Consider the following 26,195-nt stretch of genomic DNA (forward strand, 5'->3'; position numbering starts at 1 on the left):
AAACAGGACAGATGCAGACCCATAACACTTTAGTGTCATTCTTTGCTTTTACTGTAGTTTACAGTGTCATTCCATACAATAGTGCATTCTGCATTTTAGTGAGCACAAGAGTCTTCCATCACTGCAAAAATTAATGTTTTAGAACTGCGGAAGTACGACTGATGTTTCTTATCCCTCAAATAAGCTATTTCACACTGGTTGCAAAAGCAATGTTAGCGTGACCCAAGTATTTGAATTTTTGGAAATATAAAGTGTGGAGTAAACATTTACATGTGAAAATGATGTGCGGAACTATTTTAGGCATGCTACACAAATACTACAGTACCATTTGAAGAAAATATATGCTCTTCGCTCACGATAGCCACAAGTCCTGTCCACTGAGGTTAATTGATTCCTTAACAGTTCATACCACTAAATACATGAAATTCATCACTGTTTGAATCGTCAAAATTGATGTTGAATTCATGAAGCTTGGTCAGGTGGCAAAAGAAGCCTAATATCTCCTACCTTCTGCCACAGGGTGTTTAAAACGGAGGCATAAAATCATGGAGAAAAAAACGTACTTTGAATACTCTAAAAGAGTGGATGGTGGCAAAAAAACCCATCATTTGCCTAGGGTACCGAGTCGAATGCGATTCTCCACACGAGGCGCGATATTCTGGATATTTCCAAAAGTCTGCGCGACTGCTTACAATATTGTAGCTTTAGTAACAGTGGACTGAATGTGGGCATTCGTTAGAACTACTGGGCTGTGAGTGAGACGCACCAAACGGAACCATTCACGTTAGAAGGCCCGATAGATGGTGTTGCGAATTTCTTGGGAATCATGGAAACACACGGTTCCCCATGCTTATAATGTACACGCAAGCGAGAAATTCGTCTGAGTTTGGCGGTCCGAAGAACACTATATAGTGACTATCACTCTCGTAACTTTTATGAAATTGTGAATATCGCACCAACAGCCGTCCAGCAGGACAGTTTGACTTAGCGAGAAGGTCCACGAGATTCCCTTTAAGCAACGAAATAACACGCCATTAAACTTAGTTTCGTTTTCATTGTGTCGCGGAGAAAGGTTAGGAGCTCGAAGAAAGGCCACTAGCATTCGATCTCTTCTTCCGCTTCCGCTCCGCTTTTGTGGGACGTCGCTTCGTTGTAGCAGGGTCGGAATTTTTCGCGAAGCGTCTTGCACCATTTTTGCACTGGGGTGACACCATCTGTGCAAAAGAGTAGTTCCATTTTGCCAGAATTTCGCAAGCAGCAGCGAAGAATTCAAGAAAGCTTACCTTTCACACCGGACAGAAATATCGCTGCCACTTCACTCCACAGGGCGGCTTTTATTTGGCGCTTTTTTGTGGTCCCTGTATCGGGAGATCAATAAAGATGGCCGGGCCTCTACAGTGGACATTAGGCGCTCTTGTTAGCTATGTAGATCTCTTCTGCTACTACTATTGTATGGTGCGCGAATCAGTTGCGGTGCTATCAAAACTAGCGTCAACAGTTTGAATCTACCGGATGTATAGGAAGCCGGACCTTGTGATTGGTCCCGGCGGGAAAATATACTTCCAGTCTAGCACACAAAATCTAGCAGGAAACAACTTGTTCGTACCCCGGCGTAGCTTCAATATTTATAAACGTAATTGTTTTGATTTCCGAGCGGTTAAAATAAATTATGGGGTTTTACGTGCCAGAACCACCTTCTGATTATGGGGCACGCCGTAGTGGAGGGCTCCGGAAATTTCGACCACCTGGGGTTCTTTAACGTGCACCTAAATCTAAGTACACGGGTGTTTTCGCATTTCACCCCCATCGAAATGCGGCCGCCGTGGCCGGGATTCGATCCCGCGACCTCGTGCTCAGCAGCCCAACACCATAGCCACTGAGCAACCACGTCGGGTCCCGAGCGGTTAAATCATTGCAAAACGGAAAGAAAAAAATTCATCAACCCTTCCACTCTGTGAAGAAGGACGAGCAGCGAAGCTGTGATATGTTTTATCTCAATCAACGCATCTATATGTATATATAGCTATTTGTAGTATTATTAATATTATCATCATCATTATGATTATTGAAGGACACAAACAACGAGCACATATTTTGACTTCGGAGTGATTTATTCCTATTCTTTTAAGAAGTAGCCAAGTCTGCAAGTACCGCCGGATGGCAGAAGGGGAATTCCACAATATTTGCAACTTCACTGTGAACTACGTAATTGGGATAAGTATGTGAAACTCGGCGAAATAATAGAGTCCTCTTAGCGGCCAATTTCGGTATGGTTTGTTTTAGGATATTTTCGACAACATAATAGTTACAGCCGTTTTCAGCAACCGTACTCCCTCCGTAGACGGCCAGGTATTGACAGCAGACGGGAATTCTGTAACGTTTACAACTTCACTGTCAACTAATTTTCACAAGTAAATAAAACTCGGCGGAATGATAGGGTCATCCTTGCCGCCAATTTCAGCATATTTCTTTTCCAAGACACCTACATTAGATCGAGAGCTACAGATCATTCGCGAGAAATTGGAGACGGAATTTTTTCGTTTCGGCGCGACGCGTAGACGAACGGACACCGAGCACTGCCGGATAGCAGCTCTTCAAGAGTGGACACTCCCGTTGGCTCTCACCGCACCTAGCGGGATCGGCGAAACGCACCAGCCTCTGAGATGGTCGCCGCACGCCGCCGAATCTCGGAGGCCATGGACTGCATTTTGTGTGTGTGTGTGTGTGTGTGTGTGTGTGTGTGTGTGTGTGTGTGTGTGTGTGTGTGTGTGTGTGTGTGTGTGTGTGTGTGTGTGTGTGTGTGTGTGTGTGTGTGTGTGTGTGTGTGTGTGTGTGTGTGTGTGTGTGTGTGTGTGTGTGTGTGTGTGTGTGTGTGTGTGTGTGTGTGTGTGTGTGTGTGTGTGTGTGTGTGTGTGTGTGTGTGTGTGTGTGTGTGTGTGTGTGTGTGTGTGTGTGTGTGTGTGTGTGTGTGTGTGTGTGTGTGTGTGTGTGTGTGTGTGTGTGTGTGTGTGTGTGTGTGTGTGTGTGTGTGTGTGTGTGTGTGTGTGTGTGTGTGTGTGTGTGTGTGTGTGTGTGTGTGTGTGTGTGTGTGTGTGTGTGTGTGTGTGTGTGTGTGTGTGTGTGTGTGTGTGTGTGTGTGTGTGTGTGTGTGTGTGTGTGTGTGTGTGTGTGTGTGTGTGTGTGTGTGTGTGTGTGTGTGTGTGTGTGTGTGTGTGTGTGTGTGTGTGTGTGTGTGTGTGTGAGAGAGAGAGAGAGAGAGAGAGAGAGAGAGAGAGAGAGAGAGAGAGAGAGAGAGAGAGAGAGAGAGAGAGCAGTAACGTTGCATAAATCGAGTGGTTTCATGCAGGTTCTTGTAGCGCTGTTTATATGTTGCGACGACGCGCACACAGAGGTGTTTCACTTTGTCTTATTTAAATTCATATTCGTTATGTTTCAAGCTGCAACTTAGCGCAACAGTAATGTCAACTGTTGGTATAAAGGAAGTAAAACTTTATCATTTGTGATGTTGGGCTTCTAATAAGTCACACCAAACTGAGTATCGTAAAGAAATGTGCCACGTTCCTTCAATATCAATCCGTTAGGTTGACAGCCAAGAACACGAAAATAGCAGACAATTTAATTCAGCAAGGTTGTGAACAAATTGGCAGACACATGAAAACGGGAAGGAACTGCAAAATTCAAGCAATGGAGAATAGTCGGAAATAAATGGCGTGATGTCAATAAATTTTGCACAAGCGTAACACACACAAGACGTGTTGCGACTATCCAGAGATTGAAGAAAAAAAGTACTACACAGGAAAGCCAGCAGTTAATTTACTCAAAATGGCATTGTTTGAGAAGGAAAAAGATGACGCTTTTTTCTTGTATTTCTACGAAGGAAGCTGAATTAAGTTATTAAAACTAAGTGAATGGTTGTGCTCCAAAATTAAATGGCTGCAAAAATAATTGGGCAGGTAGTAACTTTCTCATCTCGAATGTTTAATCCAGTGAGCCCCTCATTAAACAACTACAAGCTATTGGCATCTCAGTCAATTAAGTGTGCCTTGAATAGACTAGATGACAGGCCATTTACGGAAGCGAAGATCTTGGGAACCTGGCCTCACAGTTCATTAGGGCAGAAGGCAGTTCGAGCGCTTTTTCACTACCTGAAGGCAACAGACTTGAGTGCCCGACTGTAGACAGTCTACACCCAAGTTCTCTCTCTCTCTTTCCCTCCCCATTCCCCTCCGCACGTGTAGGGTAGCAAACTGGACTCAGTCTGGTTAACCTCCCTGCCTTTTCTTCTTGCCATCTCTCTCTCTCTCTCTAAGCACATTGACTCTGTTGTGGGTCTTTATCTGCTGTCTTTGAAGCCTTGCAATCGCCTTGTGATACTCTAAAAGCTGCCCTTAAATATGCATGATGTGCTTCGACTGTAGAGTGTAGTTTGAGGAAGGAATAGTGGAGATTCCTGCAATGCGTGGAATGACGGGCAGAAGGTAAGCAGTACTGGTGGCTTCAAACCTTTTGAATGGAGATAATAGTTTTCTTCGTGTAATGCACATTTTTTTCTGATCCACGGTCAAGGATGCACTGTTATAAATGCCAAGAAACAAACTTTCTGCGCCAAGCACTCCACACATAGTTAAAACGTGAAAGCACGTGTCCCCAGAGCAATGCGAAACACCCAACAACGCGGGAGCGCACGTAGGCTGCTACGTAGTTTGAGGGAGTGCGCATTATTGCCACGCTGCAAATATTGCACGTGTGTGACTTTAGAAATAGCCGTATATTCTTCCGCTAAACGGGAGCGCACCGTACTTTATCAGAAGCCGTTGCACGTAGCCTTCTTGAATAAATCAACCTAAAGCTCTTTGCACCGAACGGCATGTGTTCACAGGCAGCATTTCTTAACGAACCATCTTATTTTCGAACTTTGTCACTGTCTCGAACGTGCCTCGCAGCTCGGAGGCTGCCGTGTTGCTGTTATCACTAGCATCATCACTCATTTCTGCGCATGATAAAAAAAAAAGAAAGAATGCGAAATGAAATTCAACGTTGCAAATGGGCAGTAGCTGTTCATTGCTTCGACGCGGCTACGCTCCCCTCCGTCACTCGCTGATGCGGCTTAACAGTGGCGTAACGAAATACTAAGAGAAGTCTTTGACAACGTGCAAAAGAACTACCTGCGGGCTTACCATGAAACGGCGACGAAGCAATCGCGTCAGACGCTGGCAGAAGAACCCAACAACTATCCCCAGGCGCATCTTACACAATACCGACGCCAGGGGCCCGGCGACGGAGCTTCACTCGGCTTCGAACGTGTTGTATCGTGCCGTCTGTCAAGCTGCTAGCCACGGCCGCAGCCACAGCCACATTTCTTCTCGATGTGCTCTGCGATCTAGCGTAATCGGCGCAGCTTCTCAACTCGCCGGGGAAATGGCTCGAGTGTCCGCTCTTGTCATTAACTGTGTTCCTCTATGCTACTACTGCGCCGTAGCTGCGTAGCCACGCTGGCCAAGGGCTAGTAAGACGCGCCGACGCGAAGCAGGCCGAGAGCGTGATAAGGGAGTTGTTCAACGGGATCATGCCGCCTTTGGACGCACACTAGCCGTTCTGCACCGTGTGCGCATGCGTGGGCACGCAGACGCGAGCTCGCGTGTGTTCGCAAGCGTACGTGTGGTCTGGGCTTATCTCTCTGTGTGGGTTGCGTATTCTTGATAGACCTGGACGGATCAATTTCTTGTAACGGAATTACGAAGTTCTTCGTGCTCTTTTGCTTTGTGTAGTTCACGGAAACTCTAGAAAGCGCCGCTTCGTTCGTGTGTATTTTCTTATTTTCTTTTAGATTTTGTTGCAGAAGTTGTCTACGTGTCTACACCGTCACTGGAGCTATACAAAGTACTGTTTCTGTGCTGCTTGTTTTTGTGTAATCATTGTTTGCCCACATGTTAGAAAAAAGTGCTTTATTTCCGGAGTTATGTTGCCAACCTCTTATTCCCTTAGCACTTTATTCTTTCTATAGAGAATCTGGCAATGAAATATTTCTTATCTTTTGTTTCTTTGTTTTTTAACTACAGACACTTTATGGCATTACATAAACGAAGCGGGAGAAGAATGCATGACGAGATAAGCAAACCTAAATAATATTCATAAGTTACAAAAAAAGTGCAAGTAATAACACAGGTAGCCCAATTAGGTTCCGGCACACAGATGGCACAAATCACTCATTCAGCGGTTAACAATGCCAATGAAAGAAAACTAAAAAAATTGTTATTTGTGTGCACAAACACTCACACTTGCAAGCATTACGCGAGTAACTGGCGGTTATAAATGACACAGGCGGAAACAAAGGCACACACACACAAAAAAATGACCTCGTTTCTCCTCATAGTTGCCAAATTCGTTCCTAAATTTCCGATTAAAAGCCAAATAAATCAAACAAAATCACTGAAGTAGAACGGAGTACAAACGTAAGCTAGTTGGTGAGGTATCCCCAAAAAGGAATAGAAGTTAAATACACGGCGCGATAAACAGGACTAGCGAGGAGGACGGCAATATGCCCTTGCCCTATCACTTGTCCTTTTCTCGTGCTGTTTTTTTTTTCCGTAATGAAAATGAAACCAAAGCAAGAATCCCAGCATTTGGTTGGTTACCTTGCATTGAGTGGTTGCATTGTATACCAGGCGTGTTTCTTTACCTGCACCAAATTAAACAAAGAAAATGTATGTGGCCCAAAGGACACTTCTAACCCTTGATATGAATTATTCGATGAGGTGGCCCCTATGAGGAATAATAATTGTGAATTAATAATTACCATAATCACACATATTAACTTGTTAATTATTTACGTTATGACACATATTTCAAATTTTGAATTATGGCCCATACGTTTGCAAGAAACAGAGAGAGAGATGCCTTCATCGAGAGAACAATCAGAGTATTTGTGGGTGGCGCCAGAAGGAGGCATCGCTAATGGTCAGGACCCCAAGTACAGGGTTCCGCTAGCTCTTGCCATCTCCGCTATGTGGATCAGCTTGAGCTGGTCATTGAGGGCAGAGCTGGACAGCACTGCCCCCCATTGCTTCCTCGTGGTGTTCGTGTCGCGGTGTTCTATGTTGTGTAGCGTGCACTCCCACGTAATGTGGCATAAGGTTGGTGTGGGCCCGCACCATGGGCATTCGTCCCTGTAGCCTGTGAGGTGTCATCATCATCAACCTGGTTATGCCCACTGCAGGGCAAAGGCCTCTACCATACTTTTCCAACTACCCCGGTTATGTACTAATTGTGGCCATGTTGTCCCGGCAAACTTCTTAATCCCATCCGCCCACCTAACTTTCTGCCGCCATCTGCTACGCTTTCCTAAGTATTCCGTAACTCTTATACTGTGAGTTGTATGTGATGTAATACGTGTAGGTTCGTGTTAGTGCCCGTCTGGAGCCTGCCCCAGCACCTAGCAGCGGCAGCCTCCATTTTTAGGCCTCGATGGCGTTGGGGATCTCGCAAGCGACACCCTGTGTGATAGTTCAGAATGGCTATATACTCGACGTCGACTGGGTCCGGGTCTTCTCCAGTTGGCGTGATGAGTGCTCCGTTATTTACGAAGCGTCGAGTGGCTCGGCCGGCTTGTAGGTTACCCGTCATGCCAGCATCGCCCAGTATCCAGGTGATTGGGTGGTGAGGTTCTTCGTGCCCTACTGGGGTATTTGGGCTAGGACGTGTGCAGCAGGTCTTCTGATTCTTCCCTGTTGGAAGCTGCGACAGGCCTGCTGGCAATCCGTGTGGATTGTCAGTGGTTTGTTTGCCTGCTGGCCTTCGTGGATGGTAACGCGATGGCCAGTTATTCGGCTTCCGTGAGTTCGCAAAGCGTATGCACTTATATGGAACGAGTTCTCAAGACTATATAAGTTCCGAGACATAAATTTTCAAAATTTCCGACGAAATGCATTGGTATTCCATGTATCTTTGTGCTGAAATGCATACAGCAGTGCCTTCGTAAAAAAAAGTTGACCAACAGTGCGTTATTATTCAAAGTTTGACGGCGGATATCTCGAAACCGGTGTAGTCCTTAGAATTTGTTCCAAGTCGATATACTTTGCAAATCGCTAGCTGCGATTAGTAGGTTGAAGTGTGTGCTGTAAAGTAAATAATAAAAATGCAATGAGCATATTTATGTTAATTAATCAGTCAAGCATATTGAGCTATCGTAGAAGTAATGGCGGGCTCATCCAGTACTTAAGATCAATGGTTAGAATTTTGGAACCGAAATAGGCAATATTTGAAAATTTGGTGCAGCTAAAGCAAACAAATCATATTACTGTGCTTTTTTTCAATGAGTTACAGTTTGTAGCCCCTCCTGCACATCCACTTGACCTAGCGTGGCGCTTCACCGCACTACGTGAAATCGTAGCGATCATCCTTTGCCTCTCTACGAGGACCTAAAAGCTCCCGATGACTGTCCTCATTCTGAGGGAGAGCATCAGCGCACGGTACACACAGAAGCAGTTTTTGTAGAGTCTTGTAACAAGACGCCGCAAGACGGCTTTTGTAAGAATGTTTCACAAGCACGTAGGCGGGAAAACCAATCAAAATGCTCCCGAGCGTCGATAGGCATAGCGGAACGCCAGCGCCGCCAACAAACGGCGTCAGGGCCATGGACAACTCGATCGCAATGTTGACCAGTACTAAGAAAGTGGGCACCTTTACTGCCCTCACGCGGCCTTTCATCGCTTCTCGAAGCCTCAGCAGCGCGAACATGACGAGCACGTTTATGGTGGACACTATTACCATAGCGCACTTGGCTAACAAACCGACCGACCCAAAGACGGTTATCACCACGGCTAGGCAAGTTCTGAACGCTATCGCTATAACCGGAAGTGACGAGTGCAGTGTGATGAGGCCGAAGGGCGCGGGCAAGTGTCTGCTGCGCGCCGCCGCCATGATGAGTCGGCTGTTGCTGAACGAAGAGGCACTCATTGTTCCAAAGGTGCTGACGCAGACAGCGATTGGCACCAGCCACTCGCCCGCTTGGCCCCAGGCTGCGCGCCCGAAGGTGACGGCAGTCGCCTCCGACGCGGCGAATGACTCGTGGTTCAGGACGACGAAGTACGCTCCATTTGTGAGAAGTTGCAAAGCGGTTACCAAGAAGACACCGCCCAGCAGAGACCTCGGTATTATCCGGGAAGGGTTGGACATCTCTTCCGCCATGCAGGTGATCATGGAACTGGCGCGCGCAGAAAGAGAAGAAACGCAGGCTTCAGAACACCATTACGTGGTAGCGTATTTTAACGCAATGCTAAGCGCAAAAAAAAAAGAAAGGTAAAGAACTAGGAGAGACATGGGAACGTTTCTTTACCCTCCGGACCCAGTGTACATAGCGACGACAAAGGCTTGCAGAACAGTCACAGTTGGAGCCCTTGTGCCAAAAGTGAACTTTCGAAGCAGGTAGGGGGCTAATACGAGAAGAAGAAAAAAAAATATTGGGTCAAGCCGAATCACATTCTGAAGAGAAAGCCCGCGGGCTGTTATCCGCGGCGTGGTTAAGAAAACGCGTGCGTCGTAACGTAGCGACTATATTTTGGAATGACCATTTAGTGGTTGTCTACTAATCGAGTACACTGTAAGAAAATTTTGCGCCTTTTACGATATATCATAGCCTTAAAACAATATTCCTAATCCATCTTTCATGCCTTTTCTTCGGTGCTCCGTGCCCGTACTGTCAGGTTATCAAGAAGGGAAACACGCGAGAGGAAAATGGCGATATTGTTTGTATACAACGAAACATCGAAGGCGTGTAAATTTTAGCTTTTAATATGCGCTATTCCTTATTATTTTCATTAAGTACGTGAGGCCTAATACGCACGTGCATTAATTACGCACAATTTGCGTGGAACTCTACCATGCATCAATAAACATGTCTATTTTGTACATGCTTACTTTGGCTTAATGAGAAATATGTCGGGGGGCTTCGAAATTGTTTGGAAAGACGTACCAATACCTGCTTCATTATTCTCAGGTCATTCGTAGGCTCGAATATCTTAAAATACAGAAGTTATGAGGGTCGCACTGAAAGTAATGAGCAACTTTTCCCTTAGGGTTACGCTGCGGTATTGACAGGGAAACGTTGCCACTTTATTTTTTAGACTCCTACCGGAAAGCTCAAAAATAATCCTCGCACAGAACTCTGTTTCAGCTTTGCAGAGACGGCGACCTCGAGCTGCACGGATCGCCGCTGGCGTGCTGTATTGCTAGCCTCGCATTTGATCCTTTTTTGAGGCGGGTGTAAGAGTAATCCGCTTCCCACTGGTGGGCCCTGGTTCTGGGGTCCGTGGTTCGGACTCGGGAGTCGCTATCAGGGTCGCTTGCCTACGCCGCCGGGGCGCCTAAAGCACGGTAGGTGGCCTGCACTACACCGGGGCGTCGCGCTAAGCTGCCTAAGCCGACCCACGCCATCGTCCGTGTCTATCGCCGAGAGTTACGTGTTGGTGAGGAGGTGAGGCCGGGAGTTTGAAGGAAAAGAGAAACTGGTTCATGTTACATATTTACACAACCGGCTCCAAATGTGGGAAGAAACCCCATGTAGGAGCACTTTAAAATGCACGGGCTTACTACACGTTTGAGCACGTGCATGCCAGCACACACATCGCTACACCAAAGCTGTCCGCTTTTAAAACAGTCCGTTACCCTAAATAAGCAGACGAGAGAGTCTGATGAGTGTGTTTCATCCAATGATAGCGGTCGAACTCCTCGCAAAACCCCCATCAATAGTCGCACCACCTTGCTTCACTCCGCCTCTGATGTCAATCTACTCTTTGAACCCGCTTACGAAATAATGATGAGGCAATCTGGAAACAGGGGTTCACGCTCTTTTCACGAAAGCCGTCGACACTGGCTCCTTGCTCTCCGTGACGGTGTGCGTTTCAGGGTCATGAGACCGGCCTTCGCGGTCGTTACCGCTTTCACGGATGACTACGGTTGTTGTCACCTAGGTGGTGAGTTTCTTTGTTTACGCGTCACAGTCGGTGACGGGGTCTAGGCGGGCGCTGATGAAGTGGTTGCCTCGTGGGGAGCACCCAAGGAATGCGCATGGCTGTTTTGGGACGCCACAACACCACCAGGTGATAAGTGTGAGGGCGCATTAGTCGTGCAGGAGGCTCAACATGTTCCTATGCCGATCACAAATCGCGAAATCAGCGACGTACATTCTTGAGTGTTTTAACGCATTGTTCAGCACTTATTTGCTGGTAAACAAAGATTTCTGTCTTCTCCTGCTGCGCGATGTGCCCTGTTTTAAGCATGCTCGGTATTGAGCCATTTAGAACTCACCTGTCTCCTTTGGACAGTGTATCGCCGGTCTCTTTGTTGGATTCTGTCACGCCTGTCCGAGTGCGACCAATGCCGGTTTTCAGTGGTCTTCTCGCTCTCTTTAATATGGCGGACCCTTCTCCTTGCGTTCTTCAAGTTCATTCTCACTTCGCCATGCGCAAGCTGAAGTCTAGCTCTTTGAAACAGTTCGTCTGAAACTAGGCCTTTCAAGAGGAGTTCTACCACCACACACTGACGAAACGAGATATCTTTTGCTGTTATCTTGTTTAGTGTACCGGTGGCTAGATTGCGTAATCTCTTTATGTGAAATGGTCATTCGTAATTGCAGAATAGATGGCGCCACGCAGCGTAATGCACTATTCCTTGTGCGCTTTTACCATTGCGTACAAAAAGTAACGGCTCATTATTTTCAGTGCAATCCTCCAATACGTAAACTGCTGCATATCATAACTTCAGTCGCCGTCGCACATTGGGGCCATCGGTCACAAAAAAAAAATTAAGTTTGGTCCACTTTGCGAGCACCACAGGACCAAGAACACTCCAATATTTTATACGATACTGCTTTGCATACAACATTTATTAGAGCGACTGTATTGTTATTTGGTTATTTCTATCGCACCCTCATTGCTACTATTTGCCACGTCCGCAATTTTCAAACAATGCTACTCAGATGGACAGCTACGGTGAAAAAAAAAAAAACTCACCTTTCAGGCACCACACCGTGCCAGTAGCGATGATAGCAAGAAGCACTCCAAGCTTCACCAAAAACAGGAGGTTCTGAATTTTCATGGATGTTTTCAATGAAAACGTATTAACCACTGCTGCAAGTTCTGAAACCAAGGATATTCCGCAGATTTATCATTCGCCAAATATAATTTGTTTAGGTGGTCAATGAACGTGTGATAAAGGATAATAAGCACGCAAAGACAATTGTTTACGGTCTGTTCAGTAGTGACGAAAGTACGAATATTCGCTTGGGTAAAAACGGCAATGTTTTCGATGGCACTGAGAAGCAATGCGAGATATTAGGTTTTGCGAAGTACAGCGGTTCTTTTTGTCCGTATGTGTAGTTACCGGGAAGAACAATTTGCGCATATGAACACTCCGATCACACAGAAACTCTGCCGCTCCTTACTCCCGAAGTCTGTCAGCTTTCTATCTCTAAATCTATCCCCTGTCGGTAAGTGTGTCAAATTTGTATAAACAAGTTCCGAGGCGCTCGAAAATTCACTTAAAGGAAATTCAGGGTGGTAGAATGAAGCATTCTGCTTTTTTTTTTTTTAGATTCCGGTGATCAGAGAATAATTAAATCTTGGTTTAGGGTAGCACAGGTCATGATACTTTTTTTAAATAAGAAAAAAACATATGTAGCGGTTGAACCCAAAGACAAAACTTATTTAAAGGCTACTGGTATTGCGAGAAGGTAATGTTTCACAATGTGGGCGGATCGCGGCGCGTCCAGTGCACGGAAATATTTTGTATCTCCTTTGGGGAAGTGGTCGTATGAACACTTAACAAAAAATAATAGCTAACTAAATAACTATAAATAAATTGAACCACATTGTTAATGCAATAATCTGGGGCCTTTCGCGATTGCAGAACACAGTGCTTGAGTACATCGAGTGCCGCCACAAATACTCACCTAACCTGCATGAGCTGATCAGTATTTACACCATTTATTGCAGTCGAACATTTTGCCTATTTCTAGTTTATACTGTAATGTTTCCTATGCCTGTTTCCTAACGGGCCCGGCTGCATCTATCCAATAGCTTTTCTTTCCACCAATACAATAAACATCTCTTCTATATCTCAACCGCTGGCCAGTTGGCGTTCTAATCAGCTCTGAACACCTGCACTTCTGTCAGGCACACCTCCCTTGCGATCGTGGTTAAATGGATAGAATAGCACTCCGTTACAATGTGCTAACCATCCCGAGTACACTTTAGCGGCATCTGTAGCTACAGCCTTGGGCTGCTGCTGAGAATTGAATCCATGCAGGGGCAACACTGGGCCTCCGGTGTTTCCCAATGCAGCTGTCGAAGAAGCCATGTTTATCACGCCCGTGCAGAGGTCAGAGAGAGCTCTGCTCTGGCTTTTGCTAGCAATGCTTGCCCCCTTGTTGATGCATGCATGACAGGCACGCAATTGGCGAAAGTAACTTTTTGTTGGCTTTTCATACATTGTGCATCCTGCCGAATGATGACTGCAAGTGTGGGCTTACAGAGACCGCGAACACGCGGCACTTCTGGTTGTGCTCTTGCCCTTCTCTGCGCCTTCGTGAAAGTATGTCTTCGCGATGGTGGTAACAGTCATAATAATTGTCCATCATTTTACTTCAGGGAAGCCTGGCGACGTCTTTAATGGCTGATGCAGGTGAAAAGATTCTCGTGCAGCCCACTTGGCACAGCGCAGGCGTTACTTCAAGGCTGCCTCTCATTCGCGTATACGACGAGATGGGCCAACGGGTATTTGTCACTGGGTATGCGTCGGGGCTGTCAGCTGTCTTGCACGATTACCCACCCGGGTATAGTGCAGGCCAGTACCGGATGCTGCGCAAATCCAAGAGGCCGAGGCGCCACATGATCCACGAAAGCGTAGACGCGAGCTACAATACAAGCGCGCTCCATTTTCCACGTCGTAATCGTCGTCATTCCTTTGCAAGCAATCCGTCATCTTTATTCTTGGCGCCGTCAATCTGCTGTCGATGTTTCTTCACTACTTTTCTGTATTCATTGTTTCGTCACCACCGCTCTGTCTTCGCCCCTCCATTGTCCTAATTTGTTTGTGAAATACTGTCTTCTTCACTTCATTGTAGTCACGCCAATATCATTGCCGTACAATCGTCACCCCGTCGTTATCATACAATCATTGGCGTCTCGTCGTCGTCATACACTGTTGTGAATCCGTCGTCGCGATGACGTGGATTTGAGGCCATCGTGGTTCCCTCATTAATCCGCCATTGTCACTTGGTCATCATCACTCAATTGTCGTCAGACAATCAACTGTCGTCATTCAATCGTAATTCTTCGTCATTTTATCATCGTCCTTTCTTCCTCGTCATTCCTTTGCCACATGCCGTCGTCTTAGTTTCATCGCCATCGTGTAACCGTCCTCACCACCTCCTCTTCACGCCTCTGTTATGCAGTCATGACGCCTTTGTAGTCATGCAGACATCGGCATGCCATCTTCGTCATGCGACTGTCGTCATGCCGCACTTGTCAGGCCCTCGTAGTTCCATGGTGGCCATTCCGGCATCATTATTACAGCGATGCTAAACCATAGTCATCATCACGTCATCGTCACATTGTTGTAATACCATGGGCACCTGCGAAATTATGTCCCGGTTGTTCATGTTTATCTTTCCCATTTGCGAAGACGTCAATGAAAGCTTGGAATCTGCCAATTTTATTGCGATTGGCATTCTTAGGGTACTTCCCGAATTTTCTGAGGGCTGACTACCTGAATGTATCCCTAACGGTTTTCCCGCCATCTTTGGTCCCTGGGCAGTGACCAAAGTAGTGACCAAATTAGTGACGAAAGAATGCGCTACCCATTCGTCCGTGGACGCATGGGTAGCGCTACTGTGCCGAGAGACACGGGTTCGAAAGCAACCGTCGGAACAACTTGGGTACATGGGTATCTGGCACTGGGTACGCAGCACTTGATGTGTGGAACTTGGCGTGTGGAACTGCGTGTGTGCCGGTGTTCAATGAGCCTCTTTGATGCCAACTTTGCAAACAGGCAACGAAGTACGACAGGGCATAGAGTTTCTCACTACATTACCTAGAGGGAAATCTGGCGCTGCTGCGCTTTGGTATGCATGGGAATGCCGGTATATTGTGACTTCGGATTGGCATCGTTCTCGTAGAGACAGGACACCTTGAAGACGCGCTTGGCAAGTACCGTTCCGTCTGTCACAATGATTCACTTTCTACTAAAACAGCACGTGAAAAGCTGTTTTAGCTTTGTTATTACGCGAAAACATGGTTTATTTAACTATGAGAACTTGTTATTGTGTGTACGACTACATGTTACGTAAAAAGTACCAGCGGGCCGCTAAAGTTGGAGGACAGACGACAAGATTCGCGCTCGCTTTGAAATAGTTGGTCGTCTGTTCTTGCTTTTCTTCGCTTGGTCATGCATTGCGGGTGAGTAAAGATGTAATATGCGTGAATGGAAACATTTTATGGAGATTTTACTTTGAGAACACGTTATTTGCGCAGCCATATCCACGTTTTAGACGAAGCCTCTTACAACACCAGTCAACACGAGCCTCGCAGACACATATACCGTCTTTCCCATGACGGCACAGTGCCCCTTTAAGAAACTCCCATAGACGGTGGCGCCAGATTACCCTCTAGGTGTTATAGTGAGAAACTCTATGAGGCAGGGTATGTGCCGAACTTGAATGAACCTTTCCGATGTAAATTTTGGCTACTGGGTAAGGCTGCAGGGTACGTGCCGCTCTTCAATGGACCCTTTTCAGTGCAACTTGGGTCGTTGGGTGCCTGCCTCAGGGCATGCGCTGTCTCTTCAATCACACACAAAAAAAAAACAATTTCTCCGGCTTTGGGTGAAACCAAACTGGCATCATATACATGGCGGACCATCTTCTCCATCCCTCCCTCTGCGGGAAACTTTGCACCGACTAGACTTACGACCTTTCACCGAGTCAAAGATACTCGGACCGTGGCCCCACCCGTCGCTGGCACGAAAAGCGAATCGTGCATTACTGCAATACTTGAGGAACACCGGTTTAAGAGACCGTTTATAGTGTCTCTGTGCATAGTGTCCCGCCCACACGTACTCAGTGCTCACTCTCTCCCTTTCTCCTTTTTTATTCCCCTTTCCCCCACCCCAGTGTAGGGTAGCAAACCGGATACTCTTCTGGTTGACCTCCCTGCCTTTCCAGTCCTTGCTTTCTCTCTCTCTCTCTCTTCTCCAAACATATATTGGTCCAGGCACTACACGTCACTACACGACTCTGTGCCGGATGGCACAGAGTGTTAAAAACAAGCGCGAAAGAGGAGTCGGGCTGCATACATGCCGCATACATGACGCGCTTCGGGGTTGGTCCTACGCGGTGTCGATACCTTGCTTCAGCGCTAATCGCATTAACGTCTGCACCCATATTGAAGTATGTAATGCCAGATTTTATTTCCTATGAAGCGCTTGTCCGCATACGAAAGCTACGGGCAAATGAGCCCCAGATCAGCAAACTCTGCTGTTGGCAAAAAAAAAAAAGAAAAAACTTCACGCAGATGGTCAACGCCATTGCTCTATGATCAGAAACGCAGAAGTTGCAGCTTGACTTCTTGCAATTTCTTCGGGCTTGAGTAGATTCTAAGACGTGTAAGTTCATGCGAACTATAATAATTTAGTTGCGTTGCAGCGCTTTATCCTATATATGCCCAAAGCCTGGCACAGTAAATTAAAAATTCTCACGCTAAATGCACCTATTGCTCGCAGCGCACTGCTGGTGCCGTCATCGCACAAGAAACCACAGTGCGCCCTTTGTACTGCCGGGACAACACACAGCCCCGATTGCAATGCACCGTAACAACTGTGTACACAGTTACAAAAGGACTAGGGAAGGAGGTTAGACGAAACGAATGCCGTACGACTGCCGAACTCGAATAGGCGAGGTTTACACTCGCTCTTTGGAGCCTTACCCACAATAACAATCGTAACCAGGACGGTGACAGCGTGGGGTGGCGTGCAGTTGCCGTAGGGCAAACTGAGCGCGTACGCTGTGAACGTTAGTCCCTGAATGCTAACTGCGATTGGATCCACCAGAAAAAAGCACCAGGCAGCGAGAAACGAAAGGAAGTCTCCAATTCGTCCCGTCGAGTCCATGCCCGCTCTGAGATACTCGTGCACCCCTCCAGCAGATGGCAGCATCGTGCCCAGTTCGGCAAAGCAGAGGCAATCTGTAAAAAGAAATACATTTACAAAAATACTTGCGGAGACACCATTTTCTTCGACGTTTTCGTGCTGGTGGTTAAGAGCCGTGAAACGGATAGCATACAAAAGGACGAGCAATTAGGCCCCGACTAAGACACACAATTTTGGCAGGAAAGCAAGCGCCGATATATTTCACACGTTAAATATTTGTTCCAATTCCAACCATGAAGCCACAAACTGTCGCTGTCATTTTAAACATACCTAAATGTTATTTTCTATACAAAAAAAGTGTTTGTCTTGCATAATGCGGAAGATAAGTATACACTTTGACTCTATCACAATTCATACTGGAAACGTATTAAAGAATAGTAGACATCAGTGATTCATTTGGTTTTGAACTCACTAACTCCGACTGGAGCAGCATTCTCTCACTAACAAGATCGCCATCTTAGCTGCTTGATTAATTGTTCCTCAAATAATTCCATTTGGTCAGTGCGAGAGAACTCGCAAGAAGTCACAATTATAAAGCTTGCTGATAATAAATCAAGAAAAGTGTGTTGTGTAAGTCATGCTGTGAATTCCTTTTTTTCTGATGCACACCACGTATTTTCTGTATGATATAGTGTTCATCATCAAACGATATGATTGGACATTGTGCTACGCCTTTGATATATTATTAGGATAATATTAATCTGCATGACGTTGTCGTCCTTAGTGAGCCATGTTGAAGGTGACAGCTTTGAAGTGTTTACTTGGTAAGTTATAACTTCTACAACAATAGCCACGAGCGAAAGACATCGTTTCTAATATCAATTGCATTTATATATTTGCAGGGATGGGTATTTTAGCTATACTTCGGATTGCTTAATGTATTAGGAGGTATTCATTTCCTGGTGTCTTTTTTAAGTATGCACAACAGGATTTGCACTCACAGGCACGACTTCTGAGCTAAGAGAGAGAGAGACAGAGATGAATCAGGCGGTAAAAGCCAGAGGCGAACTAGAAAAGAATCTTGCAGTTACTTACCATACACGGGGAGAGGGAAAGAAAGACTAAAATGATATCAGAAAAAGAAAGGAAACGCGCGGAAAAAGTACCGGGGTTGGGGAACGCTCGGGAGTATCAAAGTCTCTCTTGTAGGTCACAGGAACGTAAAAACTTCTATAGACATCTGGTGTGACGATAGTATAGGCAACATCTACGACAATTTTCAGGCATGAAGTTAAAGTTCTGACGTCACTTCCAGCCAGCCGTTCGTCCCTGGAAGACACCCGTCGGTCAACGTTTCGTTGCTGTCCGTGCTCTCGTCAAGGAAGCTTTAAAGCAAGGAATTTGTTCTCGCTCTGAGAATCGTCGTGCATCGTGCCTTCACTGGTAGGTTACTTCTGTGTGCTTAAATAAAGTGATGGGAGAGCAATGCTAGGTGCAAAAAATCCGATGATTGTAAAATGTAATCTAAGGTTATCAATGACTATTAGGAGCTCGGTACAGTAACCGTTTTTATGACTGAAGTCCCCTACCGTTGTACATGAGAGCTGTTCACTACAATCTTTCACAATCGTGTAGAAATCGTTGGTACCACTCTAACAATGTATTCAAGCAGTTGTTAACCGTTAATATTTTGTTCTCCCATAGTGCTGATAAGTGTCGCATGAAATACAATGGATTTCGCAAGGCAAGATTGGAGATCTTTTTCTCAAAACACGTGCGTTAGCGCAATATCTCTGCTAAGTGAGTGCAACTTCCTTACTCACGGGCTTCAATACCGCAGTATCTTCTTCAATATATTTATTAAAAACTTAATTAGATATACTTTGTTAATAAGGTAACAAGACAGTACAATTAGCCGTGCAAGTATCCTTTGCGTCTTAAAGCAATCCAGCTAATGTCTAAGAATTGCACTATCTTCTAAAGAAGATTTTTGATGAGTCTGTCTCCAATAAGTAAGATTACTTTTTATCCATCGTCCTTCGGACAAAACTTCCCTTATGCGGTCATCATTATTGGTCTATCCGTCGTACGGAGCTGTGGTATCATAGAGCCGACATGGCAAGCAGCACTCAATTAGCACTTACGAATGAGAGAGGCCACTCCAGCTGCGACCCATACTATAAGGTCGACGCCCACTGATCCAGAGTCCTCGTAAACAATTCCTGGAGTTATAAAAATCCCAGCACCTGCAATGATCGCAAGTGCATTGGCACATAAATACTTATTTCAATGATAAATATTCTACAATTTTCCTAGCCACAACCCTCACCCACGAATATGTGGTATGTACACGTTATCTTTTAATGGGTATAATAACCTAAAAGAAATAAGTCGATTTTTTTTTATTTCAGAAGCGTTATATTGAAAAAACACTCCGTACAGTTCTCACTTCAGAGGATGTTCACGAGATACAATAATGTACTCGCTGGTTAAATGCTGCATCGATTGCATGAGCGTTTGGACCGATGCATACAAAATGTTCGTTGAGATCCGGAAATAATCCACAAAGTTCGCACAATAGCTGCAACCAAAACGACATGTCGTATTTTGCATACAAATTCGCGAAAATGGATCTTGCTGATAATGTAGACCTGATAGTTCGTGCTATGTGCTTCTCAATATATCTCGATCTAGGCCACGCCGTTTCTGCCTGCGTGAACCGTTTTCAAACTTCCCATAGCCGTATTAACAAATAGTGTCTCAAATAATAAAAGGTGTTCACGTTCCCTCTCATAGATTAATGCTAGTTAGATCTAAGATGAAGTGTGCAGGAAATTTGATTATCCACGCCAATGAATATAACATCGACGAATGAAAAGTTATCAGGGGCCTATGTGGTACAAGTGGCAGTACGCACACTTTATTTTTGCAGGACAGATAATGACATTCCTACGACTGACTTAAGTAGAAATAAAGCTACTTCAAGACGAATGTTTGATTGTATAATTGTTTAATTGCTCATGCGCCCTCGTACAATAGCTTGATCGTGCTTACCATCCACGCTGAAAACTAAGCTGCAATTTACGATATGGACGAGAACCATCGCCAGGCACTCTGCCATTCCTTAGAACAACATTGGGTCTGCTCATTCGTACCCTGTAACTGTATGTAACTGTAAAACAGCAAAACTGCAAAAACTGTTTACACCCTTATATATGAAGAACGGTGTAAATGTGTCTATAACTCACACAATCACACCGACAAGGGTGCAAGAATGGGAGTTATAAATACATTTACACCTTTTCTCTATTAGGATGTAAATTATATTAGTGTAGAATGTTGTTGCACATGTTCACGCGAGATGGTGGCTACTCTTGAAAACACTTTTAGGTATGGCATTGGAATGTGATGTGATAACTTTATTTGGAATCCGGCGATTGGGAGGCCCGGGCCTGGGGCCGCCTAGATGGCCACTGGGAGCTGCTGCTCCCGTGCGGCTTCCTTGGCTCGCTGGACGGCCCAAAGTTGGTCTTGGAGTTCTGAGCTGAGCAGCACGGCCGACCACCGCGCCCGTAGATTTTCTGGGGAGACTGCCATTTTATTTTGGTATATTTCACAACCCCACAATATGTGTTGAAGGGTGGCTCTAACAGACTTGCAGAGCTTGCACATATCGCTCTCGTATATATCGGGGTAGAAAGTTTTTAGTTGCACGGGACTCGTATAAGTTTCTGTTTGTAGTCGCCTCCAAGTAACGGACTCAGCTCTGTTCAGTTTAGTGTGAGGCGGTGGTAATACTCGCCTCCGATTTTGATAGAATTTGGTAATATCGCTAAATCTTGTTAATATATCTTTTTCTCTCCAGATTTCCTCCTCCGCGTTCTCCTGACCGATGGAAGTCACTCTTTGCTCAGCTCGGCGAGTGAGACCTCGAGCTTCGCGGTGTGCTACCTCGTTGAGGTTGATTGCGGGAATGTCTAAAGTCGTATGCGCTGGGAACCAGAGCAATTGCCTGCCGTTCTTCTCTGCATTGGAGAACTTTGCTTCATTGACTCTGATGATGTGCCATGCCTCAGGAGAGATCCTACCTTTTGCATAATTTCTAATGGCCGCTTGAGAATCACTAATGATGTACTGAGCATTCGTGGAGACCAATGCTAGTGCAATGGCTACCTCCTCTGCGGTCTCGGAATGTTTGGTATTAACTGATACGCTTGTAAGGAGTTTTTGGGTGTGATCTACGATTACTGCTACATAGCTATTTCTGTCTGGGTATTCAGCAGCGTCTACGAAGGTTGCTCTGTCGTCTGACCCAAAGCTTCGGATAATTTTCTCTGCTCTACTCTTGCGTCTGCCGTCGTTGTAACCTGGATGCATGTTCTTGGGTATATTTGGTACTCGGAGTTTGTCACGAATTTCTCTCGTTATCGTCCTCTTTTCCCCGTATAAATTGTGGTAATTCATTCCTAGTTTGCTTAGTATATGCCGTCCCGTCTTGGTTTTGGTTAGTCGCTCTGCTTGAGATGTTTGTTGTGCTTCTATGAGTTCGTCCAGTGTGTTGTGGAGTCCTAACCTTAGCAAGAGATCCGTGCTCGTACTGATGGGAATACCTAGTGCTAGTTTGTATGCTTTTTTTATCATGTTGTTAATTTTACGCTTTTCAGCTGCAAACCAATTGTGGAAGGCTGCTATGTATGTGATCTGACTGATTACGAATGATTGTATCAGCCGTATGATACTTTCTTCCTTCATACCTTGGTGCTTGTTAGTAATTCGTTTGATTAATCTCATGGTGTTTGTTACCTTTGTGTCTAACTTCTTTACGGTTTCCCTATTTGTGCCTTTGTTCTCGATTACCAGACCCAGCACTTTGAGCTGGTTGACTATTGGGATATGCCGCCCGTTCTTGGTGTGTAGCTTGATTTCCTCATGAGCCTTGTTTCTGTCGTATCCTTTGGGAGGCCTGCCTCTAAGTGTGGGGCGGTACAATAGAAGTTCAGATTTCTCTGCAGAGCATGTGAGGCCTGTTCCTATGAGGTGTTCCTCTACTGTGTTAATTGCAGTCTGGAGTCGTTGTTCTATTGATCCGTCGCTGCCGTCACAGGTCCAGATAGTAATATCGTCCGCGTAGATTGTGTGATTCAGGGACTCTATGTGATTTAATTTTTCGGGGAGTCCCATCAAGACGAGATTAAACAGCATCGGCGAGATAACAGCGCCTTGCGGCGTGCCGGCCCCCCCTATGTCGATCTCGGGCGACTTGAGCCCTCCGACGGAGATGACTGCTTTCCTATCTGATAGGAAGCTCTTGATGTAGTTATACGTCCGTTGCCCTAGTCCTATTCGTTCGATGTTTTCCAATATGGTTGCGTGGTTGGCATTATCGAAAGCTTTTTTAAGATCAAGGCCCAAGATGGCCCTTGTCGAGCGCGTTTTATAATCGATTATCTGATGCTTAAGTTGGAGCATAGCATCTTGTGTCGAAAGATTTTTGCGAAATCCTATGATTGTATCTGGGTATATGTTATTATCCTCTAAGAAGTTGTCTACTCTGTTTAAAATTACATGTTCCATTAATTTTCCGACGCAGGATGTTAGGGAGATTGGTCTGAGGTTGTCGATCTCAAGCTTCTTACCAGGTTTTGGAATAAGCGTTATCGTCGCTTTCTTCCATTGAGCTGGCACTTCTCCCTTTACCCAACACTCGTTTATGTATTCTGTTAGTTTGGCTATCGATTCATCATCGAGGTTCCTGAGAGTCTTGTTGGTTATACCGTCCGGGCCTGGGGCGGATTTGGTGTTTAACTTTTGTAGGGCCGCGCGGATTTCTGCCTCCGTGAGTTCCTCGTCTAATTTTGCGTTTGTATTCCCGTTGTAGCTAGGATAGATGCAAGGGGGTGCCTGGTTTAAGTATTTCTGCTGTAATTCATTGAGAAATTCCTCTTCTGTACCCTCATATGCGTGTATTAACTTATTAATGGCTTGCATGTGATTTTTCTTGTTATTGTCATGGTCAAGCAGGAACCTGAGCAGGTGCCAGGTTTTGCCGGTGCTTAATTGTCCGTCCATGGAATTACATATCTCGTCCCATTGTTGTTTGGTCAATTGCTTAGCATGTTCTTCTATTTTTTTGTTGAGGAGTGCTATGCGCTTTCTTAACTTTCTGTTATGCTTCTGACCGCTAAGTCTATTCTGAAGCGAGTGCTTAGCTTCCCACATGTGGAGAAGTCTGCTGTCGCATTTATCCAAGTTAGATTCAGGTGGTGCTATTTTTGTGGCAGCTTTGACGTCATCACTGAGCTCCTTAGTCCATTGTTCTATGTCTGCGATTGATCGTTGCTGTTTCGTCTCTCGCGTTCTACGAAATAGTTCCCAGTCTACTAATTTTATCTGTCGTTCCTTGGGTCTATTCGGCCCTTCTCTGACGTGTAACTCCAATATGCGGTGGTCACTACCCAAATCTTCCAGTGTGTTGTGCCACGTCGCCTTTTCAATATTCCTGGTAAAGGTTAGGTCTGGGGTTGTGTCCCTGTTTAGCGCCGTGCCTACTCTGGTCGGAGTGGCGGGTTCTGTGACGAGCGTGAGGCCTAATTCTTGCGAGTCGTTCCATAAGTCCCTTCCTTTTGCTCTGGTATATAAGTATCCCCACGTGGTGTGCGGGGCATTAAAGTCTCCTCCTATAACTACCGGATTTTCTCCAGCAAGTCTGAGTGTTTTCTGGAATAGGTTCTTGAATTTGTGTTTATGTAGCATGGGGTTGCTATAAATGTTGAGAATAAATAAGCTACGTCCTGTCTTTTTTTGTGGGATGAGTTCCAATAGAATATTGTCAATGTGCGTTATGCCTGTGTTGTGCTGCACGCAAGTTATGTTTCTTTTTACCAGCGTAGTTAATGCCCTTGTGTCCCCTTCGGCATAGCCAAAAGATCTGTATCCTGCTAGCTTTGCAATACCGTGTGTTTCCTGCAGAATTATGACGTCTTGTTAAATACTGCTGCAAAACTGACTTTTTGTTTTCGTAACTTCTACAATTCCACTGCCATATCCTGAACCCTTTTTTAGCGCGCTTCATTTCGGGTGCGACCATGGGAGGGAGACGGGAGGTTGCAGAGAAGCTGATCTTATATAGTTATGTGGTTGTGAAGTGGGTAATGATTGTGATGGTTCGGAGGCAACGGAGGGGAGTCCGTTACCTGGTGACTGGTTTGCCTCTAGGATGTCTAATCTACTCATAATTGCTGCTATTGCCTTAGCCATTTGATTCATCAATTCGTCCCGTTTTTCATTTGACTTTTGTATTTCTGCTAGGGTCTTTTGAATATCGGCTAATGCTTTATCTACCACTGCGGTATCTTGTTTATCACTGATGGCTTGGGCCTTGCGTTTGAGTGGAGGGGGGTCATCCCCTTCGTCCATCTTATTGTCCGGGATTTCAGATGGCTCTTTCGTGCTCGCGTGTGGAGTGGGAGTTACCGGATTTATTTGGCTTTTTCCTTCCTTCAGAATTTTGATTTCATCGCTCATACGTGCTAGCAAAATCCTCAACTGCACGTTCTCGTGTTTTAGTTGCTTGATCTCGTTATTAATGGCAGTCTCCCCACCAGCACCCGGGCGCACGCCATCGACCACGTCTGCCCAGCTCACCGTGTTAGTCTGGTTTGCTGAAGAGGATGGCCTAGTTCTGGACCTGGATCGGGATCGTGTCCCCGGTTGCCTGGAGCCGGACCGGGATAATGATCTGGTGGTGGATGGAGACCTTGTTCTCGATCTGGAGCGTCGTTCCCTGGCGTTTAGGAGGCCAGGCGTTCCGCGAGACTCTGCTCTGTCTTCTGTTGAGATAGCGGCTTCATGTTCTTCTTGTCGTTCTCGTTGCAGTCTGTGCCATTGTCTCTGTTTAACGATGAAGGGTTTTTTGAATTTGGCTTTGCACGTCTTGTCTGCGGTCGGATGGTCCTCGCCGCATAACTGACATTTAGGTTGGCACCTGTGGTCTTTATCTGGGTTTGATGTTGCACATCCCGCACAAATCTTGTTGTCAGGGTTGGGACATACATCTCCTCTGTGTCCAAGTCTGTTGCACTGATGACAGAAATCCACTTGTTTCCTGTACAGGGAGCAAGGGAGTAGCGCTGCCCTGTATCGGACGTACGCGGGCACTTTGTGTCCTTCAAAGAGCACAATCACTGTGGTAGTATTACTCAGTCTCTTTGCTGCTATCGCCGTTGGGTTTTTACTCGTAACCACCGCTGCTGTGATGTCTCTTGGGCCCTCGTCGAGTGGGATTCCTCTGATGACTCCTTTGGCCGTCATGTCAGGCGCTGTCTCGTAAGCATTGGCCTCGTAAAACGTGTCTTGAATCTTGATACGTGCTACTTCCTGATATTTGTTTGCACGCTCTTGATCCGATGTACTGACGATGAGGATATTTTGATAATTGTTGGGGCAGACAATGTCCTCCTCCCTTTCGTCTCGAGGAATGCCTGCCGCATCTTGTACCGCAACTGTGAGGGGAACTATACCGTGCTCGGATATCTTGAGTCCTCCACGCGGTCTGATCACAATCTTGTAATCCCCTCTTGGCAAATGTGGCATTCTGCTTGCCTTGCGTATTTGCTCTAGCCTGCCTTTCCATGGGTTATTGTTGCGCTTGTCGAGCCGCGTCGGCGACAAGGTGCTCTCGCGATGTTGGGAGGTTCGCCGGTCTGATCTTCTGTGTCTGACCTCCTTCCATCCCTTGCTTGTATCCACTTCTTCCTGGGATATGCTGCACCCCTCTACGGTGACTTCCATCATTGAGAAAATGATCGGCAATTGTTGAGGAAGCCGGCTCCGGCGCGTGGCCTCGCGGCTCTCCCGCTACGAGGTCCGGCCAAAATATTGTCGTAGAGGCTTGAAAAATGGGAATCCCACCTGGTTTTCGGTATCCACTTGTTCCTGGGAACGAGCTGAGTCCGTTGGCGTGCAATAGCGGGTGGCTTTTTGGCGATTTGCGCTACAAGAACATTCGTGGAATACGGAGCCGACGTGATGTGCATCCGCTCCCTCCGGCTTCTTCA

General features: G+C 45.9%; 1 protein-coding gene across 1 annotated transcript; it reads right to left on the reverse strand.

The window, feature by feature from the left end:
* Window positions 1-8,373: 8,373 nt before the first annotated feature.
* Window positions 8,374-25,929, reverse strand: LOC129381863 (b(0,+)-type amino acid transporter 1-like). Its single transcript, XM_055065071.1, has 7 exons — window positions 25,374-25,929; window positions 19,284-19,385; window positions 16,977-17,234; window positions 12,009-12,134; window positions 11,305-11,356; window positions 8,617-9,202; window positions 8,374-8,445 (listed from the first exon to the last, which is right to left on the reverse strand). Exons 1-7 carry the CDS (start codon window positions 25,927-25,929, stop codon window positions 8,374-8,376), a joined length of 1,752 nt encoding a protein of 583 aa, XP_054921046.1.
* Window positions 25,930-26,195: the final 266 nt, after the last annotated feature.

The sequence above is a fragment of the Dermacentor andersoni genome, chromosome 10 (genome assembly GCF_023375885.2).
Source record: "Dermacentor andersoni chromosome 10, qqDerAnde1_hic_scaffold, whole genome shotgun sequence".
Classification (NCBI taxonomy): domain Eukaryota; kingdom Metazoa; phylum Arthropoda; class Arachnida; order Ixodida; family Ixodidae; genus Dermacentor; species Dermacentor andersoni.

Excerpts from the sequence above, each read along its gene's own strand:
- LOC129381863 (XM_055065071.1), bottom strand. The coding sequence starts at position 25,929 with ATGGAAGTCACCGTAGAGGGGTGCAGCATATCCCAGGAAGAAGTGGAT. Across the intron at positions 19,386-25,373 it reads CACAGCAGCGGTGGTTACGA|GTGCTGGGATTTTTATAACT; the intron begins GTAAAAACCCAA and ends CGATCATTGCAG. Across the intron at positions 11,357-12,008 it reads CACGGTGTGGTGCCTGAAAG|GCGTGACAGAATCCAACAAA; the intron begins GTGAGTTTTTTT and ends GCACTCGGACAG.